At 41.2% G+C, this 21973-nt stretch overlaps 1 protein-coding gene across 4 annotated transcripts in view; it reads left to right on the top strand.

The window, feature by feature from the left end:
* pcdh1a (protocadherin 1a) overlaps nt 1–21973 on the top strand; it is a 103889-nt gene that overhangs the window by 1644 nt on the left and 80272 nt on the right. For 3 of the 4 annotated variants that reach the window (XM_008332189.3, XM_025065647.1, XM_025065648.1), the window contains exons 2-4: nt 8295–8412; nt 16659–17473; nt 18875–21061. In XM_008332189.3, the coding sequence (XP_008330411.1) occupies nt 16679–17473; nt 18875–21061 (2982 nt within the window). In that variant the 5' untranslated portion in view covers nt 8295–8412; nt 16659–16678. The remainder of the gene's footprint in view (nt 1–8294; nt 8413–16658; nt 17474–18874; nt 21062–21973) is intronic. The other variant, XM_025065646.1, reaches the window with a different exon arrangement.

A 21973-nucleotide genomic window follows, 5' to 3' on the forward strand; every position in this document is an offset into this window, starting at 1 on the left:
CCAAGAGATGGCGATATGGCTCATTCTGTTTTGTCTGATGAAAGTGAAATAATAACAGGGGTTACCTCACGGAGATTCACTCATCGTCACAACGTATCGTAACAGTTTAATAAGGGATGGGATATATATATATATTTGTGAATTTAACTAGAGGTATGCATGTTTAGCTAGCCTTTGGAAGATTGTTCAAGATGTGTAGGTATTCTGTGCATGCTATAGGCCAGTGAAGCCGCCCCACCCCCCCCCCCCCCACCCCCACCACACACCCACATCAACGTTTTGTTCCTGCTTAACGGCTATTTGACTACAGCTGCGCTGGCATTGTTACACAAATCACCAGGCGTGGCTGTGGTGACAGACCTCAGACACGACTGACCAACTTCTCCGCATCTTTATGATGTTGCTGTGCGTCCAATAGCTAGATTACAGTTTTTATAATGAAATATGTTCAGAGAATCCACACAGAGATAATGACAGACTGGAAAATCCCCTGAAAACTGACACGGGCCTGGGTCTTGGTTGAAGACTTTAAATTTTAGAATTTTAGACTTTCTGTTTGGAAATGGCAGGTTTTGGTTAAATTTTTTTGGTTAAACACCAACATATGTTTTTGCTACAAAATAACCAATAATGCTTTTAAAAATGTGATAATATAAAGTTTTGATGTAAGACTTAATGAAACACATGAAGTGTTTATTTGTTTATGTTGTGTTTGGTGTTTTTAACCAGATTTCATTTGTAACCACGGTGAAACTTAGATGTTAAATAGTCTTGGGAAGACTCTTTTCACTGCGCTCGAACAGTAAATTGAACGAATCTTGAACGAGTCATTTCGTTCATTTCTACAGCAGGTGGCGCTGTACGCTGCCATTCTCAAACGCTAAATACTGAAGGTAACATGTTTGTTTCCGCTGACAAAGGACGGACGCACGCACAGTTGCGATAGTCGTTAACTAATCATTTTTAGCTGCCTGCCGTGTGGCGAAAGAAGGTACTGCATGGAAATGAACAAATTGCTCGCTGAGAAGACTCATTACTCCCGAGTCACATGAAAGATAAGTTCATATTAAACGAATCGATCACGAATGACGCATCGCTAACGTAAAGACGAAAATAGCTTCATAACCCATATTTTCGACCGATATTAGCATAGTTATGTGATATCCGTAAGAACCGTCAATGGTTTTTCCTCACGTTGTTTTCGTCAAAAATAGCTTTGTAGTGAACATGAAAGTGAATTATTGTCCTTGTGACTCCACTACATACATTGGTATCGATTGATATTGGAAATGAAAATTTACAATATCAGATATCGACGGAAAGTTAATATCGACATCTCTTGCTTCAGTACTTAGTGGAGGTTACCTGAATCCTCATAAAATATTACGCAGTGATGTTTTGTGTTTCTGCACAGTGAATTGACCTGTGTGTGTGGCCAGACAGTTCAAAACCCTATCTATTCCTCATAGAACCTCCTACAACATGTTGGGGTTTTTTTTAACATCTGAAGGGTAACCTAATGATAGCAGATGGTAGAGATGCTGTTTTGCTGAGTGAATGCGATTGTATCCCCATTTGAGCTCCAAGTTAAAAAGAACGCTTATTTTCCTGCAATTACGTCAATTGGCACAAAACAATCCTGTAACCGTTTTGCTGCCGTTAGTGTTCGTCTGTAATCAGCTCAATGGTTTGGCATAATGCATTGAAATAAACTAAAAATTGAAAGTACAAGTTGGGGAAAATTAGGCGAAAATAATTTGATTCATATTCCAATTATCGGAGCAATTTCAACCCAGGTAGTTGCATATTGGAGGGGAAAAAATATAAAGAAAAGACTATTCTTTTCATAATTTATTCTTTAACTCGGCACTAAAATTAGATTTGTCGCTTATTCTAATTCTCTCTTTTATGCCCAACCCCCCCCCCTCCTTTTTTGTGTTACAACCGAGCTGTTAAGCACATGACTGCAGCAATGGTCAGAGGCCACTGTTTCCCCATCACTACTGTAATTGTCAGTGTAATTTCATGTCTATAACTGTCAGAATAATGGGGATATAATCCCAGCCCGGTAGCAAATGTAAACAATGAGCAAGGAAATCAAATGCAAAGTACCACAGTATAGCCCCTGGCACGGTAAAAGACACAGCAGCAGCACCACCACCACACTGTACCCTGCCTCAACATCCCACACTTCTAAGCTTCTGGAAGAGAAAAGCTGCTGCGCTGCAACAAAGACCATGGAATAAATTCAGTTAAAGGCTGAAGAGAAGCGAAAAGTCCTAAACATATTTTCACTACCAGAACGGATTACTCCTTCCGACAATGCAATGTATTGATTTCACAAGCGGTTACAGAACATTTGATTTTAATAACATGCTCAAAGGGAAGAAGGATTGTTTTTTTTTTTAAATGTTTTTTTTTTAGGAGGATCCTGAAATAGTTTAGTGTTCGGTTTCAAAATAGAAAACGATCGGAAGTTGGGTAGAAATAATAGCAATGTTTCTTTTAGTCAGCTCACCAAAAGTTAAAGCCGTTTATTTAGGCATGGGTACAATTACATTCAAGCGTTATGCTAATCGAATTAGCTCGGACTATATTATTGCAATTGCATTGAAAAAATTTCCAAAGCTAATTGCTCTAGTGACAAGTTGTTGAAAATCATGTGATATAACATTTGCTGTTTGCAACCCGACTGTTTAAATCACACGTGTCAAACTCAGGCCCGGGGGCCAAATCTGGCCCGCGGTGTAATTATATTTGGCCCACAAGATCATATAATAAACGTGTACTAGAGTTTGCCGTCCTATATACTGGCAGAATTTGTAGCATTAGCGGCGTACACGCTATGTCCTAGCACATAAATTTTGGTTTTTTTGTTTTGTTGTTGGCCTGTGAGGAAAAAAAAGATTTACATTAAAAAGGAACTGGAAAGGCTACAGATAGAGAGACATAATAAGAAACAAATACTACTGTTGCGTTTTAGTTTAAATTTAATTTCTCATGTGTTTATAATATAAAGCTTTGGTTGTTCCAGATTCAGTGTTTACGTAAAACTAAAGTATGTTTCCATATGAAAACAATCAACATCACATATCTGGGGAGAAGGGAAAACATGCACAAGTGCAATCAATTTTTTTCAATAAATATTAAGTTTGGCCCATGACTTTGGCCCAGTTTTTGAATTTGGTCCACTGTGAAAGTGAGTTTGACACCGCTGACCCCCTTCCTAGGCGTCACATTTTTGTTTAGTTCGTTTTCCATTTTTAGATTTGTCAACTTCAATACACAGGATTATACAAAAATGTATAAATGAAGGCGGAAGTTGTTTCCTTCCAGTACATTGAAAGCACAGGCTCGAACTGCTTTGAGGCAGTGCTTTTGTAGACAATGTAGCTTTATTTCACCTTCGCATTTTACCATTAGCAAACAAATGAGTGGCTTGCTCGAATGTGCAGCTCCGTAGTGATTTGCATTAGTGCCGCTCCTCTCCCTCGGCTCAACAAGCTGTGGCAGTGGATATACAACCAATCTGAGTCCTGAACACATTCTTTGTACTCGCTGTTGGTTGAAGTGAGGAAAGTAAAAATCCATGAGGCAGGTAAAGGATTTCTTCACTCAATAGCTAAGGATAAAAAAAAAAAAAAAATCTTGAGCTCTATGTTTATTGTGTTGACATTTAGGGAATAAATCCACAGTGAAATCTCATTAGAGCGGAAAACCCACTGCTGAAACCAATGCCTGTGGGCTTAAAAAGTCCAGCCACACCCCGTGGACGCTCGGTGGGTGTTTTTCCATCAGCTGTCAGAGTCGACATATCACTCCGATATTACTGACAGGTGTGTGACCTGGGGGGAGGGGGGGGGGGGGTACTGCGTTCTTGAACATTCTATGTTGCGAGAAGCCTTCAGCAGCAGATATGTGCTGATTGTCATCCGCTGTGGGTTTACTCTTCAGTGCACAATGACACATCATACTGCTGTTTATTTTTTCTATTTTTTTTCTGCTTGTGTGTGTGAATGTGTATGTGTGTCGCTGTGAATGTGAATGTATTTTTGCATCAGATATACAGTCAGTGTTGGACTCTTACGTGTGAATGTCCCGTGTAAACATTTTGCCGGTGGTTGTGTTCAGTGGAGATTGTGGACTCTGTGGAATCGTACGCTAACTTGTTGAGGAACATCTTCGACTTTGCGGCCCTGAAGGAGCTGCTGTCAGGAGACGACCACATCAAGATACGTCTGGATGCCATGCATGGAGGTGAGACAAAAGTAAAAGATTATTCTGATACACCGTCAACATAAACATCAAGATGGATGGATGGATGGATGGATGGATGGATGGATGGATGGATGGATAGATGGATGGATGGATAGATAGATGGATAGATAGATAGATAGATAGATGTTTTATTGCTATAGAAACACACACATTTAATAGTATATAAGGATTTCTGTGATATAAAATAAAATGTGGTTTTAATTATGAGTTCTTACCTTCGAGACAGAAAATACAGTAGCGGCTAATGGCGGCACGGGAGGAGGGGGAGGGATGGAGGGAAGAGAGTTGGCCTGTACGCGGACGCTTGATTCCGTACCGTACCTTACACGTACACTATGTAACTTACATAAAGTTAGAATTAGCTTAACCTAGCTTACTTGTTTTTTTTTTACTTCTTAAAATGTTTGCTTTTTTTTTTTTTTTCAATTTGTATTCGTTACGTTTCTGCACTTTTTTCTCCTGACTACCCTGACTTTCACTTGGCGCAGGCCTTTTAACAAAATACCTAACGAGGGAGATTCCTTTTCAAAATGTTACAGAAACGAGTGAGGCACGTTTCGTCAAAAAGCGCCGAAGCACGACTCTTTGTTTTTAGTTCATTTGTTCAACTGGGTGCTGCTGTTCTTTCTGAACGTCTGTTACCAATAATGGGTGGCTCGATGCAGATTAACCTTACTGATGATAAAATAAGCCAATCAGAAGTACAGAGTACAACTTTTCCACTCCTCCCAAAGGACGTCGACAGGTCTCACTCCATTTTTTTTTTTCCGTCCACGGCCTGTTGTGCGCTGTAAATGCAGCAGTGTGCCAACTCTCTCTTGTTGTCCCTAAAATTTATGATCCGGGAACAGGTCCAGGTTTTACAGCGAGTAAGTAAATTGGGGGGAAATTGAAACGAGAAGATCATTACATTTCATTACAAAAACCTTCAGTTTTTTTGGGGTGTTTTTTTTTTTTTTTTTGTACGGTGCATAAAAATGTATAATATATGTGCTGTGGCTCCAAGAAGGTTGGAAAACACTGCTCAAATTGGAGAAACCTGCAGCTAGTGTTTAAAAAAATATGCTGTACTCGTCGTTAGATAGTAAACCATATATATACATATTGTTGTTCGAGATCTACTAGCACTCCCTTTGCGATCTTCTAATAGATTCCGATTTACTTTTTGGGCACTATTGGTGTAAACATAAACGGGCATAGTTTTATAGGGTTCCGATAAGAGCCTTAAAGTGTATTGACTTCTCGAGACCAAATGTCAGCCATGATTTTATAGAGAACAACTGCTAGTTTCTGAAATAACTCCCGGAAGGAGTAGCCAAATGCAGGTGGAGCAGTTTGTGCTGATCTAATGATGATGATGATGTACATAAGTACTTCGTCCAACTGAGAAAAAAGAAAAAAACCCCCGCAACTATCTCTTTAATTCTATATAAATAATGGTCCCATATGGTCGCGAGGCTATTTCGGCGGCGTAAGGCGTTTAGTCAGTTTGTGTGCTTTGCCTTTGCTCCCACAGATACTGCACGCAGATTACTCTTTGTTCTTTTCTTATCTTTCCCTTATTTAACAATGGCCAAGAGGGGAGATGTGAGTGGGAATCAAACAGGCCTGTATTTTACAAAGCAACAAGGAAACAGGCAGTAGGCAATATCACTTTGTCTGCTGTAATGCGTGGGTAGTTAAAAAGTAAAAAAAAAAAAAAAAAAAAAAAATACGGCAAAAACAAATTATTTTTTTCCTCAGAAATTGCTACAGAAACAAATACAAAAAAAAATCAATATATATATATTTTTTTAAATTTTTTCCAGGATATTCAGTCACTCATCCTTTGAACAATAAACCGGGACATTCAGTCACTCATCCTTTGAACAATAATATGAACTGAATGATGAGGCCATTATTGTGATCCTAATTCATTGTGAATGGTACCACTACCCCAGTAGTACTCCTCCATGTCTGTTTGCCGTCCCCTCAGCCGACTTACTGGCCAGCTAGAAAATACTTAAACGTTATTACAATGGCTGGTGAAGAGCAGCATGGCGTAGCAGTGTGTGGGCGGGAGCTCTAATATGATTGGCTTAGAGACACGGAATGCCTGAGTGGCAGCCCTTAATAGGAGCCCTGGAGAGCTAACCCAACAGCTGTGTGTTTGCAGCTAATGAGAGATGGGGGAGGAGTAAAAGATCACAGACTGGAAGCATTCCTATAAACTCCTGCTTCAGAAATACTGGGGGGAATGTGGCAAATCAAGTTTTCTCCAGAGGACAGCGCTAAAAGATTTCCTCAGTGACAAAACCTGTGTTTGACTCGTTGTTTCTCATTCATTGGCCGTACTTAGGCGGTAATGCTCCCCGCTATCGATGTTTAGGGAGAAAGAAGGACAGTAAACTGAGGAGGGGGGTGTCTGTACCCCTGAGCTGAAAAAAAGAGTGATTTATAACCATCAGCAAAAAAAAAAAAAATCTGTTTTTTTTTTTCCCCCCCATATAATTGCCCTTCTGCAGTTTAACTGATGGTGCCAGACATGACTAGAATGTTCCAGTAAACACTTGGGCTGAAGTAATAAAATGATTAATTGGTCATTACTTCACTAATTGGGTCACTAGTGGAAAAAAAAAATCATAATTATAATAAAATCCAAACTCACTCGTAGATTGTTAAAATGTTCATTTTCATGTCAAGTAGCTGAAACATTCATGTTTGTTTGTTTGTTTGTTTTTGTTTGTTTCAATAAATGCAAAGTAGCTTCGGTGAATTTTTTAACTCAAATGTCACCATTTTCAAATTTATCAAAAGAAACACTAAAAAAAGCTCTTTATTTATCTGAGGAAAAAAACTCAACATTTTCCCTTTTATTCTATTAAATTAAATTGATTAAATCAAAGTATCTTCCTTTAATTTTTTTTTTTTTTTTTTAAATATAAGTTAGTTCACTATCTGCCCCCAACACACCCTCCAGATGACGCTGAGACTGTCTTCTCTCCCCTTTTGTATAATAATCGCCTGAGGGTGGCGCCAAATGAATAAATAGCGGCCCGTAGTGTTTCTTTTTTAGACCATTCATGCAACTGCACGGCATGAATATCAACAAGTAAACTGTCAGTGCAAACTACCTGTTACAGCAGTTTAGGGCAAGTTGTGGAATCGGTGCGTTTTGCATGATTTGTGGTGATTTGAAGGCGCAAGAATTAAACGGGTGAACGGATGTAGAAGATTGAGGCGCCTCACCATCATCATCAGTATCACCGCCATCATCATCATCATCATCATCGTCACCGGGCACTGCTTCATGCCCTTCCACTTGTTTGTGCTGACCCAGTTTGATGTGTATCGGAATGAAGTGGGGGGGGTAAGCAGCGGCGTAAAGAGTGAAGGGAGTGTGTGATGCAGTATGTGGATGGGAGCCTCACCTCCTCCCACGTTTGAATGAGAGAGGAAGAGAGACAGGGAGGAGGAGGAGGAGGAGGAGGGAGGAGGGAGGGGGGAGAGAAAGGAGCGAGAGGAGAAGCATTTAACAGCATCACTACTTGCTCCATGGGAAAGCCTCAGATGAGCTTCTCCTTGTCTTGCTTCTTCTTCGTCTTCTTCTTCTTCTTTTTTTATGTCGCAGTAACGCCGTTCACGCTGTCATCCCGTGCACACGCGGCGGGGCGACCACGGCGGTGTGCGCTCTGGGCTCACGGGAAGGCGCAGGGAAAAACTTGAGGCGAGGGGATGCGCCACTGCAAATGCGTTACCTCCAACGAGGATCGGCAGGCTTTCCTTGTGGACTACGACTCCTCGGATTCCGGTTCTATCCTAAACCAGCAGCCAGTCACAGCGACCCGATCGTAACTTGTTATATACTCCAACGGACTCAGTTCGATCTGCAGAGATTCAATCAGGACCGCAACGTGGAACCCGGATCCTAAATATTTGACGCGCAAAGTTTTGGCTGCTGTGCATATTTTTTGCGGCTTCCGAAGTTGTTTTTTTTTTTCTTTTTCTTTTTTCTTCTCTCTCTCTCTCTCTCGCAGCAGCAGCAGCAGCGACGGAGATCTGAGGGCGAGACGTCAGCCTCCCCGGAGCATCAGTGGACATAGTGATCATCAGCAGCCGAACCGACACCACTCGGAAAGGAAGTCTCTGGCACAGGTATTAAAAGCCATCGCAGATTTTCCCGGCAGAGTTGCTTTGGTGGTGGGAGAATGGGTGTGGGGTGAAGTTACTACTTGGGGGAAAAAAAAAAGTCTCGGGTCAGTGCGTGGACATCGAAGACTGCCGTCCATTAAAAAGCGATCAGAAGGAGAGGGGAGTCACTCGGCGTTACAGGTTGACGGAAAAGGCAACAGTTTCCAACCGTGACCGAAAAATAAGGATTGGATTACTCCACTGCAATTAAAAGGCACGGGCTGTGCAGGGCTGAGGTTTACACTCTGTGAGAGTTAATGGCATTAGATCATTAAGTGCGCATATGTTGTTGCACTTCAGCTGTAGTGCATGCACTTTAAGGCTCCGTGTGCTGAAGAATTAGGTTCTTTCAGCGCATCGATTTATGATGTGAAGCGGACATTTTGACGCCTTTCCATCATCCGTCTCATTTCAGCGCATCGATTTATGTGAAGCGGAAATTTTGACGCCTTTCCATCATCCGTCTCTTAGCACTTGGCGCAAACACGCGATCGCGGCTAATTGTTTGAACAGTCGATCTTAATAGTAGAGATCTTTACTCACATACTGCTAATGCATTGCTCTGTAGGATCGCCTATTTGCATATGATGGGAGAAAAGGGGAGAAGAAATCACCACATCCCCGGGGGTAATCTCTCTGCTCACCCAAGAGAGTCTGGGCTGTTGTTTCTTGCCACTCCACCGACCACCAGGCAAAATTTAATAGTGTGCTCCACAGTGATGTCAGAAGCCCCCCCCCCCCCCCCCCCCCACCCACACCCCCTTCACCTTATCTATCTATCTATCTATCTATCTAAAAACATTCATCTCACTCAGAGTGTTGTACATTTGCGATGACAGGTCTGAAGCAGGGTTTCTACTTTATTGCCGGTTCTTTATCTAATAACTATCATTATTATCATCATCAGTCATCTTCTGTTTGCTCCAAAACCCCATTCAACAATGACCCACTTATGATCAGGGTTTTTTTTTATATCCCTTTATTGCCTCTTACCTGCTTAATCTTTTACATCACTCTCTTTTTTTTCCAATTATTATAATATATTCAGTTCATGTAAAAAAAAAAAAAGCACATTCAACCCTTTGAAACTGTATGGCCCACGTGCTTTACAGATATGTATTCACTCATTATCAGAAAAATCTTCTATTGGTCGATAGTGGTTTCAGCAAAGTACTTTTTTGCCTGCAGTGTTGAGGAGACAGAATTTGTACTGTTGGATGGACGTCATCTTCATGAACGCTCCAACGCCCACTTGACAAAGACCATTTATTAAAAACCTCAGTGGAAAACTAAGCCTAAAACTCTACGAAATAGTTTGTTAACTTTAAAGTGAAGGTAAAGTTTACTTGTGACTCGCATAATATTATGTTTATTTTTTTATTTATTTTATTTAACAATTTTGCAACGCAAAATGTAAAAGTCATTCATATGCTCAAATGCTCAAATGCTTTTAGCGTTTTCTACGCCACCTATTGGGCAAAAGCGGGCATTATATTAAAGTTTTGGTGGGCCGGATTAAAAGGCCAGATGGGCCACATTGGGCCCTCGGGCCGTAGTTTGCTCATGCCTGCTCTACTTGATGCTTGTAATTCTTCTACCTTCAATTCGAGACGTACAAAAGACTATGTTTTTGATTTGAACTCAGATGATGCTAATGAGCTAAAACATTACATGCTTATTAAGTTCACAGGTTGAGAAGTCAAAAGCTTGACAAAACGAGCAGAAGGTGAGTTCAGGGAGATGATAGCAGAGATCAGGGGTCGCCTTGCTGTGCCTAAAGCAACATTTTAACCATTTGCAGATTACCTGCAAAAAGAGTCGCGGCTGCATTACCACCCGTCATAAATCACAATGACGGGAGGAAATGGGGTTTTATCTTTAAGAGCAGGTAAAAGGCGCAGATTCAGCCAATATGTACAATCACATCATTTGAGAAAACAATTAGATTACGCTCTTATCTCTTGCGCCGTAGCCAGGTAGAGAAGACGCACATCATCAGTAGATATTGTTGAGCCTACGCTTTTGTTCGGGTGAGAAACAAAGAGATTGATGATGTTCCTCATTAGGAAGCTACCGTGTCTTGCTGTTGCCGCGGTAGATTGTGGGGGTAAAAAAGCGGCCGCTTAAATGGTTTTGTCGTCATTATCATGGACACAACACCACAGTAAACTGTGTGTTAGTAACTTTTCAACGAAACCCTAATTAATACAGCTCTCGGATTACATTATGTAGTCCCGCAGACTGACCTCAAAAAAGGCAGATGCCATGGTAGATGTCACCAGGTTTGATTCAGTCAGTGGAAAGGCTATCTCTATGGTAACAAGGAATGTGACATTTGGGAAGCAGCACAATGATATTGTTCACACCCCGCTTTTTTGTAGTGTCAACTTAAATACCTAATATTAAAGCTGCAGTTCGGAATTTATATATATTTTCAAATATACAGTATTTAGTGCAGTGGAGGCTTAGTGGTTAAGGAAGTGGACTTGGCTCCAGAAGGTTTCAGGTTCGAATCCACCAGCTGCCCAGTTACCACTGAGCATGGCAGTGTCCCCACACACTGCTCCCTGAGCGTGTAAGCTGCCCACTGTTCACTTTGGTGATGGGGTCAAAGCAGAGGTCACGTTTTGTTGTGTCCTGTGTCACAATGACAAGTAGTTCATTTATATCCAAAATTACTTCAACTTTTCACATAAAATGAATCTCTGCTAACCAATTGCAGAAACTGTTCAGCTTCATATATTCATTTTCTAAACCCTAAGCCATTTAGAGTTCCTGGTTATCCAGCAAGGGTGGGCTACACCCTAGATAGGTCGCTAGTCTAATGGACCACATGGATAGACATGCAGCATTTATATTCACCTTTATACATATTCTCCACAGTGGACTATACATAGAGTATCCAACTAACCTACTATTTTTCTAGTATTTTCTGGACTATAAGTCCCACTTTTATTCATCCTTTGACTGAATTTGATTTGAATTAAGATATATAATTCACATGTTTATGTTTTAACACTGACAGCCGCTAGAAAGATATATAATTCACGTTTGTTATGTTTTAACACTGACAGCCGCTAGAGGGCACTCTAAGCTTGTGACCCCGTATCTCCTACTCCTGTACCACTAATAATTTACATTTTTTTTGTATTTCACACTGGCAGCCGCTAGAGGGCACTCTAACTGTCTAGTGCGACTTATACTCCGTAGCAACTTGTATATGTTTTTTTTTTTATTCATTATGCATTGTTTGGCTAGTGCGACTTATACTCCGGTAAATCAGTAATCCTTTTTTTTTGTGAACTGTGGGAGGAAAGTGAGTGCAGAAAAAACATGCAATCTCCAAATCACTGCAATGTACAAAAAAAGAATGTTACCACCCGGGATCAACCACGTGATATATTGGCAGTTAGTCTAGTACCACCCTGTCTGCCCTTTCATATTGCCTCTAGTTCTTGGCGTAATTCTGGCAGTATAATCTTCTGAAACATTTCCTTGTTGTCTGTTGGCTTTTAAAGACGATCTACAACATCACTCTCACTTTACTTTGCTCACAGTGTCTGGAAATATATAAGAAGATGAAAAGAAGTTTCTTTTATCTATTGGATTCCTAAATTTCAGACATTCTGAATGTCGGGTGTGTGGGAGAGTGGGTCATTCCGATTGCAGAGCCGGGGTACACGCAGGACAGTTCCCAGAGGAGAGTTTTACTGCTCAAAGCCTGCTCTTCTATAGCTCGGGAGACACATTTGTGATTCTCATCTTAGCCTCATTTTAGTTTCTGTTTTGTCTGAAACGTTTCTCGTATATATATTTCCCCTGAAATTCAGTCTCCTCTCCTTTGTCTGTTTTTGGACCAGTGGACCTGGAGACCCCGGCTCCTCATAAGAGTCTATACAGAACCAGTGGAGTACGGTTATGTGGTTTGTTTTCCATTACTTTTTTTTTATAAAAGGGAAACTTGTTTTCCTATGTGACGATAGCTTTTTATTTACATCGTAGGAAGGGATGAGGACTTTGATATTGGAAGCTGTATGATTTGAAAAGGTCACTGGCAAGGAAAGGGTCACGCTCGGGTGAGCCTCTGATTCAACTTGCGACTGTAGCGTGGAATGGCTACGGGGCGCGTGATTCACGATACAGCACACTTGCTCCATTAGTTTGGTTGTATTTTTAAACTTGGCAACCCACAATAGGCTTTAAAGCAGGGGTCTCAAACTCATTTTGGTTCAGGGCCAGATACGGCCCACAAATAAGTACGTTGGGAATTATCAATATTTAATGAAATATATTTTGACAAAAACATCACCAACATGAAGTGTTTGTTTTTTGTTTTTTTTTCACTTTCAAAGTACATGAAGCGGCCCGGATTTACACCCTAGCGGGCCGGTTTTGGCCCGCGGGCCATTTGTTTGACACCCCTGCTTTAAAGTTTTTGGGGTTTTTTTCAAGCATCTTTCAGCAATAGCATCTAATTGTACTCTTTTACCGTAATTCTAAATATAAAAAGACCTTATTTTTCTTAGATTGAAGTTAATACACACCCTAAATAAATGAATTTATATTTGATTTGTCACAAAATCTTTTTGAAGATTTGTACCAACCAACATTAGCGTTGGCTGACAAAAAATTATCTTAGCCAAAAACAATCACCCTGGACTGTCTGTGATTGAGAAAGTGGGTGACATATTTATCTACTAGACAAAAAAGGGACTGTCTAGATGAAAGAAAATGGTTTCTCTTTTCACACAAAAAGTATAGGCGGAATATATTTTGTATATATTCTGTCCCTGTCCTCCTTGTCTGTAAAAGCAAATACATCAGGATAAGTTAGAAACAGAAAAGGGTCTGTGCTGCAGTGGCTTTTGTAAATTTTCTAAATGTCCTTACCTGAAACTAAAACCATTTGCATGAATACGAGACTCAGTTTTAAAATGTGTTCTCTTAAAAATCTAAGGAACATTTAAGCACATTCGGAAACTGCATTTTCATTTCCTGCTTTGATTTTATGCGTTACGTGTAATGATCTGCCTGAGTCAGTGAGTAGTCCTTTGAGTTTACCACATCATTACTACGTCTGTAAGGAATGAAAAAGAAACGCTGAGGAGAGGATATTTTACTGCTACAGATTTTTGGCATTTCCGTAACTGAGTCTGTTTTTGTTGCCAAAGTACCGACACATGTTTGGGCATGTAGTAGCAGATAAAAGAATCCCACATGTAGAAATATTTCAAAAGACTTTACTTTGCATTACTACTAAGGCTGCTGGGGTCGATACTTAATTTAAATGCTCTGTAATGACTTTTTCACTACAACCTGCTGGCACTGATCAGTCAGTCGTACGTGTTTTCCTCCCAGAGTTCAGCGTCCCGTTCCCTTAACAGTTAGTTTACAGAACGGAATTTACAACGTCAGTTTGATAAAACACACGAAGACACAAATCTCTCTTCAGTCCAATGGCAAAGCAGACGGATGATGTTTACACTTTGACCAAGTCACCTTGTTTGTTGTTGTTTTGTTGTTAATTGAAAACATAGTGAGAATTAAAACTTAAAGTCGATTACTGGGGGGAAAAAAGAAGAAGAAGAAGAAGGCATGTGGTTCTTTATTCATCGCAGTGCACCATGGGTGTGAAAGCTCCTCTCACTTTCTGTTCAGCTGGCTGCTGTAATTATGCAGAATTTTTTTTTTTTTTTTTAATTCTGCTTTCCAGTTCTACTCTATCAGTACACGATATCGGGGAGTGAACGAATAACAATAACTAAGATTTTACTCTCATCACTGCCTTACTGTGACACGTAATAATCAGGGCTTGTTATCAAGAGTGTAATATTTATTATGCTAAATGGGTAAAAGCTCTGCCCACTTTCTTTCAGCTGGCTTACCTATGCAGAAAGTTATTTTATTTTATTTATCCTTTTATTATTTTTATTTATTTTATACATAGTGTTATTGATGCATCAGTGTCAGATTGGAGGCAGTTATTCATACAGAATTGTTTTGTTTTGATTTTTTTTTTTTTTGCCTCGAATGCTAATATCCATTTATGTTAATGAGAAGAAAATACAACTGTGAGCTTGTTTCAGCTTAATGTAACCCAGCCTAAAGAAGTAACAGTATTGGTACTCAGTATGGACGACACTCATGTACACGTGTGCGTCCGTGTGGACAAGCTCAGTGATCATATATATCCACTGAGCAAATGCAAAATCTATATTTAATCACCGAAGTGATTTCAAATGCAAATTCTGAAAGAATTAATAAATACAAGAGAAAATAGAAACCCAACTTGGGTTGGCTCCAGGCACAGTGCCATCTGGAAGACAGACATTAGACCAATTGGAAGACATTCATCCATGAGTGACGTCACCCACCACAATCATGTCTCTATCAAAACATGTTTATTTTAAAAGAGGGCTGTAATAATATTTGTATTCTCTTGGTATGATTAAGTTCAGAGGTTTGTATTTGTGCACGAAAGACCCTTTTTCATCCCGTTCTTAGATGCGTGACCCTTGCGTACCAGTCTCTCCTTCCAATATGTATTGCTGGCTTCATCCCAGGAGCCGGGTAGTTTATTTATTCAGGCTCCCACAATGCACGCTGACACAAGGTGGCAGTTACTGTAATGCAGCGACTACTAAACCAATTTATCATATTTGTGAAAGGATGTGTGTGTGTACGAGTTTAATGTACTCATTTATCAAAAATTCTAAATATCATTGTTATAATGCAAAAGTAAAAAAAAAAACCCAAAACTTTAATATATATATTACTTTCACATAGCAAGATAAAATTTGTTGTTTTCTCAATGATCAAAATGTTGTGGTTTATGTGGAAAAATTCCATCTTCGGAATTGCGACGACAGAGCTGATGAAATACTGTGTTGTCAGAGTTACAGAGTGACATTATTACCACAACAGACGAAATCATCGAATCATTAGTGGATTGATAGGGTTGCGCAAAACCGATTAGTTGTTGCAGCTGTGATCTGTAACCTAGCGTCACTCTTTTTTTCTTCTTTGTGTCTGACACAAACGGACACAGAAAGTGAGAATCACTGCCGCATGAAAGCTGTTCAGTAAAGGGAATGAGAATTAAAGATTTTACAATAATGGCTTATAATTACAGCGTTCAAAGGTTTAAAAACAAACAACAAACACAATCTTTGAGCTGGTCAGTAGCAGTTGACTGTTAAATTGAAAAGTACACCCTTGCAAAAAAAAAAGAAAAACAGTTTTATAATGAAATGACCAGCAGTGATTTTTTTTTTTAGTCTGTTTATCTTGTATTCTTGTTTTGATTCACAATTCAATGTTAAGTTATTTTATGTTGAAATAATTGTAAATATACGGTTTGTCCTTTCTTTCATTTCACATTTACATTTAAGCGTTTAAGTCGTCGTGGCCTGTTAAGGGAAATATGCAGGGGTTTTTTTTTTTTTTTTTTCCTCACACGTAGTGCAGGTCGGCCAAAAAGAGCGTTTAATGAGTGGATATAAATGGTGTTTTCTTGGCCTTAGCACCACTAATGACCACCTACAGCTAGCTGAGGCTTAAAATAGCTTAGCTGTTTGCGTATCTTTTGAATTTTAACCACAGTTCTCTGATATATTTAATTTTTCAGCCTGATATTTAAACAGTGCCAGAAATAGCAGAGACACATAGAGACACAGCACTGATTTAATCAAAACCAAATAGAACTTAACATAGAATTTACATATACATTTTGTGACCTAGCTGGGTTAGGCTAAGGTAACCATGCTAACACACTCGGCCCTTCTTCTTTGCTGGGCTAAAGTGGCAAATTCACATTACAGCCTACTTTCAAGTTACAAGTATTTCATTATGTTTCAGTTTTCCTGCAATAGAAAAGCCCTTCTTTATTGGGCTAAAGTGGCAGATTCACAATAGAGCCTACTTTCAAGTTACAAGTATTTCGTTATGTTTCAGTTTTCCTGCAATAGAAAGAAAAGATAGCGTTAAAAAAACAAAAAACTTGCTGATGTATATAGCACTAAAAAAAATTAAATTTTGTTTTAAATTAGTTGTTGGGTTTTTTAATAAGGTAAAGCTTCATTTTGTTTCTTCTGTAGACCAACGAACTAACCTTTTGATTTCACAGTGGCCTCTGCGTTATAATCTTAAAAACGAAATGCAGAAGAGACTAAAAAAAGTTTAACAAAGATTGTTTCTGGTTTTTTTTACAGGCAGATCTACTGATGACCAAATGGGCCTGACATTGCAAGTAGTTCTTTTTTGGTTACTGGCACTGCACAGTGACACTGTTACGGGCAGTACCCTGTACAGGGTCCAGGAGGAGCAGCCTCCCAACACATTAATAGGCAGTCTGGCCGCAGACCGGGGTCTGCCCGACTCGGGCCACCTGTACAAGCTTGAAGTAGGTGCTCCGTACCTGCGCGTTGATGGGAAGACCGGAGACATTTTCACCACAGAAATCCCCATCGACAGAGAGACTCTGAAAGACTGTCGCTCTCTAAGTAAGGGGAAACTGTGCTACCTGGAATTTGAAGTTTCAGTAACAGATCTGATCCAGAATCAAAGCCCAAGACTCATCGAAGGACGTATCGAGGTTCAAGACATAAATGACAATACCCCACAATTTCCCTCTTCTGTGCTGACCATCTCCGTGCCAGAAAACACAATCATGGGGGCGCTATTTTCCATACCATTAGCAACAGACCGGGATTCGGAAAGGAATGGAGTCGCTGAGTATGTGCTCACTGCTGGGCCAGATGCAGCGACGCTTTTCGGTTTACAAGTGGCTGAAGATAGAGGAGGGAAGCTCCCGCAGCTCATCGTTCTGGGCAATCTAGATCGAGAGTTCAAAGATTCCTATGACCTCACCATCAAGGCTGTGGATGGAGGGAATCCTCAGCGCTACAGCAGCGCCCTGCTGAGAGTGGTGGTCACAGACGCCAATGACAACGCTCCGAAGTTTGAGAAGTCCACATACGAGTCGGAGGTTTCAGAGAACAGCCCGACGGGACACTCTATTTTGCAGGTAAGAGATAATATACAATGTACAGTATCTGTTAAATATGATGTTTCAATTGGATTATAACAGGCGTGGGCAAACTAAGGCCCGGGGGCCGGATGCGGCACGTCCAGCTTTTTAATCCGGCCCGCCAAACTTTTCCAAATTATATTATTTATTTATATTATCATTATACTTCTACGATCCCTGCAGTACCCATGTTTCCCCAAAAGATGGCGAAGAAAATGATAAAAACATTTTAGCCGTTATGCATGACTTTAACATGTCATTTATCTTAGTTCACACGAACCCTCCATCCATCTGCTCCTGACCTGGGCAATTTTAGGACAATTGCGGCCCGCGAGTCAAAAAGTTTGCAAATGCCTGGATTGTAGCACGGAGCCAAAAAGACGGCCATATTCCACAGAGCAAACACTGTGACAGTAGATGAAGTTGATTCATTAGGTAAAACAATGCATGGTTAGTTTTCATTAGGGATCCTAGGCGGTACGCTGGCTAACTGTCACACTGTCCTTACATCAACTGAACAAAACAATTATGAGTGTAATCAGTTCTGTCAAAATGTGTCACTATTAACAATAGTGTAAAATACTATTGAATAGGGGTTGGGAAAAAACATTAGAATAATAGTAGTAATAAAGATTAAATGTGGTTGGCCTATGAATAACGTTTACAGAGCACATATTAAGAAGAAACGAAACCACCCGGCCTTGTCTCAGTGGCCGTCAAGGCCATTAAATATGCAAAGAACAAAAGCATTTCTGTTGCATTCTTATCTAAATGGTGCCACTTTATGTATTTTACTGGTGCAACAGACTGCCGTTCATAGTCCTTAACAATCAATGCACTGTGGCTTCAGAGGAACTGTTTCCGCCCTATATGGGAAACAGTCTGCGGTTGCCGAAGCATTTCCAAAGCAGCGGAGGATCAATGAACAAATTAATACATAAATGTGTTTTATTGTGAGGAGAAGAAGAAAGATTTGAGGCTGAAGTTCAAAGACAAAGTGTAAGCTAGTCAGCTGCAAAGATTGGAGCCGGCGTGCTACGCGTCGACTGCATCAAATAAGATATATATAAGGTGGCATCTTTGTTCAAGGCTGTTGTTTTTTCTTTTACAGTAATACTGACCGTACGTACGTAAACCCGGAACCCAAATCTAAAAATGTAACATGTAGTGGATTTGAGTGCTAATGCGTTCTTGTAGTAAAAGCTGTTTTTTAAACCAGCTGTTTAACTGGTCGACTGTTATTGTATTATATATTTGTAGATAATAAAACAACTCTGTAGATCATAAATCAACAAGAAGGAAAGACAAAAACCAGTACAAACAATTGACATGCAAGGCTCTTAAGTCCATACCGTTGCGACATTTATCTCTTTAACAATACCCATTCGTTATTTGCAGGTCAAAGCAAATGACTCTGACATGGGCCCTAATGGAGAAATTGAGTACACCCTTCATCAAGCGGTAGACCCTGTGCCGAGGCTCTTACGGATTGATCACTCCACCGGTGTTATCTCTGTGAAAGGATCACTGGACAGGGAGGAAATCAGCAGCCTGTCATTCTATGTTATGGCGAAGGATAAGGGCCCTCAACCAAAAAGCTCCAAGACATTTGTGACCATTGAGGTGACAGACCAAAATGACAATGCTCCGGCTGTGGAGATTCGAGGGATCGGTCTCGTGACACACAGCAAAGGAGTGGCCAATATTTCGGAAGACATGCCAGTGGCAACGGCCGTGGCCCTGGTGCAAGTGTCGGACAAAGATGAGGGAGAGAACGCGGTGGTCACTTGTGTGGTCGCAGGAGATGTTCCCTTTCAGCTCCGACCTGCCAGCGACTCCTCCAGCGACAACAAGAGGAAGTATTTCCTGCAGACCACCACTCCGCTCGACTTTGAACGGATCAGGGAGTACAGGGTGGAAATTGTGGCCGTTGATTCGGGGAATCCAGCACTCTCTAGTACTAATTCGTTAAAAGTACAGGTGACCGACGTAAATGACAACTCGCCTATATTTTCCCCGGCCGTGTTCGAGGTTGATTTCGCTGAAGAAAACCAACCAGGGGAGAAGGTTCTGGATGTTACAGCTTCGGATGCTGATAGTGGCACTAACGCTGAACTCTTTTATAATATTTTGGCAGACTCATCCATCAAAGGCCTCTTTGAGATTGACCCAAATACAGGTGAAGTAAGAGCCCGTAGCCCGCTCGACCGTGAGCATAAAGAACGCTATGAGTTCCGTGTTACAGCAGCAGATAAAGGATCGCCCGTTCACAAAGGTACTGCATCGGTGGTAATAAACGTTCTTGACCGCAACGACAACGATCCCAAGTTTATGCTCAGTGGCTACAGCTTCTCTGTTTTGGAAAACATGCCTCCCCTCAGCCCTGTAGGTATGGTGACAGTGTTGGACGTGGATAAAGGTGAAAACGCTCGTGTGCACCTCTCCGTTGAACCTGATGGGGGGAAGTTTGTGGTTCAGAACGGAACTGGCACCATTCTCTCAAGTATCTCCTTCGACAGGGAGAAGGATAGCAGCTACACTTTCCGTCTGAAGGCAGTGGACGAAGGAGAGCCACCGAGATCTTCATACGTTGGCGTGACCATTAATGTACTGGATGAAAACGATAACGACCCCGTGGTCACAAAGCCCTCCAACTTCTCTTATAAGCGCTTGTCACCCGTCTCCTCTCCAGATAGCCATGTGGAAATAGTGGAAGCTGAAGATTTGGACAGTGGGCCTAATGCAGAGCTGGTCTTTAGTATTGCTGGTGGAAACCCTCACCAGTTATTCCGCATCTCTCCTACTAGTGGTGAGATCACCCTTGCTAAAGAGATGACCCGGAAACATGGCGGACTTCACCGCCTCGTGGTGCGAGTAACTGATAGAGGAAAGCCTCCACGTCACACCACCGCCCTGGTCCACATCTATGTCAATGAAACCATTTCAAACGTCAGCTTAGTAGAAGCCCTAATTGGTCACAGTCTTTACACTCCACTGGACAGGGACATCGCTGGCGATCCCGACAACGGCTTCGCCGCACAGCGCAGTAATATTTTGTTTGGAAGCCTTGCCGGTGTGGCAGGCGTTGTTCTGTTGATTTTGGTGGTGGTATTCATACGGCACCGCATCCAGAAGGAAACCAAGAGCGGCTATCAGGCAGGCAAAAAGGAAACAAAGGACTTGTACGCATCCAAACAAGCACCCAAGAACGCCAAAGGCAAACGTGGGCGTAAAGGCAAACCCCAGAAGTCTCCGAAACCACTCGGGGAGGAGGAGGAGGTTAGCCTGCAGAAAAGTCTAAAGTTCAACCTCGACGGAATCAATGACAGCCCTAGGATACATCTGCCCTTGACGTATTCACCGGGAAGCCCTGATATCGGCAGGCACTACCGCTCCAACTCTCCCCTGCCATCCATCCAGCTGCAAGCCCAGTCACCTTCAGCCTCACAGAAGCACCAGGCTGTTCAAGACCTGCCAGCTGCCAACACCTTCGTGGGAACGGGAACGGATGACAACTCCACCGGTTCAGACCAGTACTCAGATTACAGCTACAAAACCAGCCAGCCGAAATATAACAACAAACAAGTAAGTCACGCCTTGTTTCCGTTTTAAAAAGTGATTTCTTGAGATTGCAATTAGTGAATTGTAAATCGGTCATTAGTTAAATTAACTAGCTTTACAGCACTTGTATTTATCTTAATATGGAGATCTGTGCATGTTGTTTTCGCCTCCATACAAATACCACTGTGAAGGAAGTGAGATGACGCTGAAAGAAAAAAATGACAGCCCACAATAGTTAATTAAGTTAATTACGTTTCACGACTGAATAACTCGGCATCACATACACTATAGGGCTGACGTCGAAGTTGAGCAGGGAATGTCCGTTTCTCACCGTCGCGGCCCAGCTCCCCTGTCTCACCCCCCTGTCTCACCCCCCCGGTGCACTAGTCTTCGCAGGTCACTTGCGCTTATCTCCGCTGCTTCCTACTGCATTGCTCTTATCTCCTGTCATCGATGCAACATTTGGCCAGGTTGGAATCACCATGGAAACAGAAAAATTAATAGGCTCAAAAGGGATTAAGAATAGAAAAAAAAAAAAAAACATGTCTGGGAACAGAAGGGAATAGTGTGTCTCTAGGTTTCTGTGTCATCGGCGTGTGTGTTTGTGTGTGTGATAGTTGGTCTTGGAGGAAATAGATGTTTGTGTACAGTATATCTTGGCAGAATATACAAAGCTCACTCTCACATTACTTAATTAAATCACGTCAACCTTTGGTTCTGCAGCGTCCAGATGTTTCAATGATATTCATTCATTAGGACGTGTGCATAAGTAGAGCTCATCAGAATGAACGTGTCCCATACAGTCATTTTTGAAAAATAAATCCGATTAAAAATGTTATTTCAACACACGGGGAGAATGATGTGCAATATATAACCAATTAGTCCACCATCTGCTCTAACAGACAGTCGATACACATGTATTTGTTTGCACGTACC

This window comes from Cynoglossus semilaevis, chromosome 19 (assembly GCF_000523025.1).
Source record: "Cynoglossus semilaevis isolate Cse_v1.0 chromosome 19, Cse_v1.0, whole genome shotgun sequence".
In the NCBI taxonomy this organism is placed as follows: Eukaryota; Metazoa; Chordata; class Actinopteri; order Pleuronectiformes; family Cynoglossidae; genus Cynoglossus; species Cynoglossus semilaevis.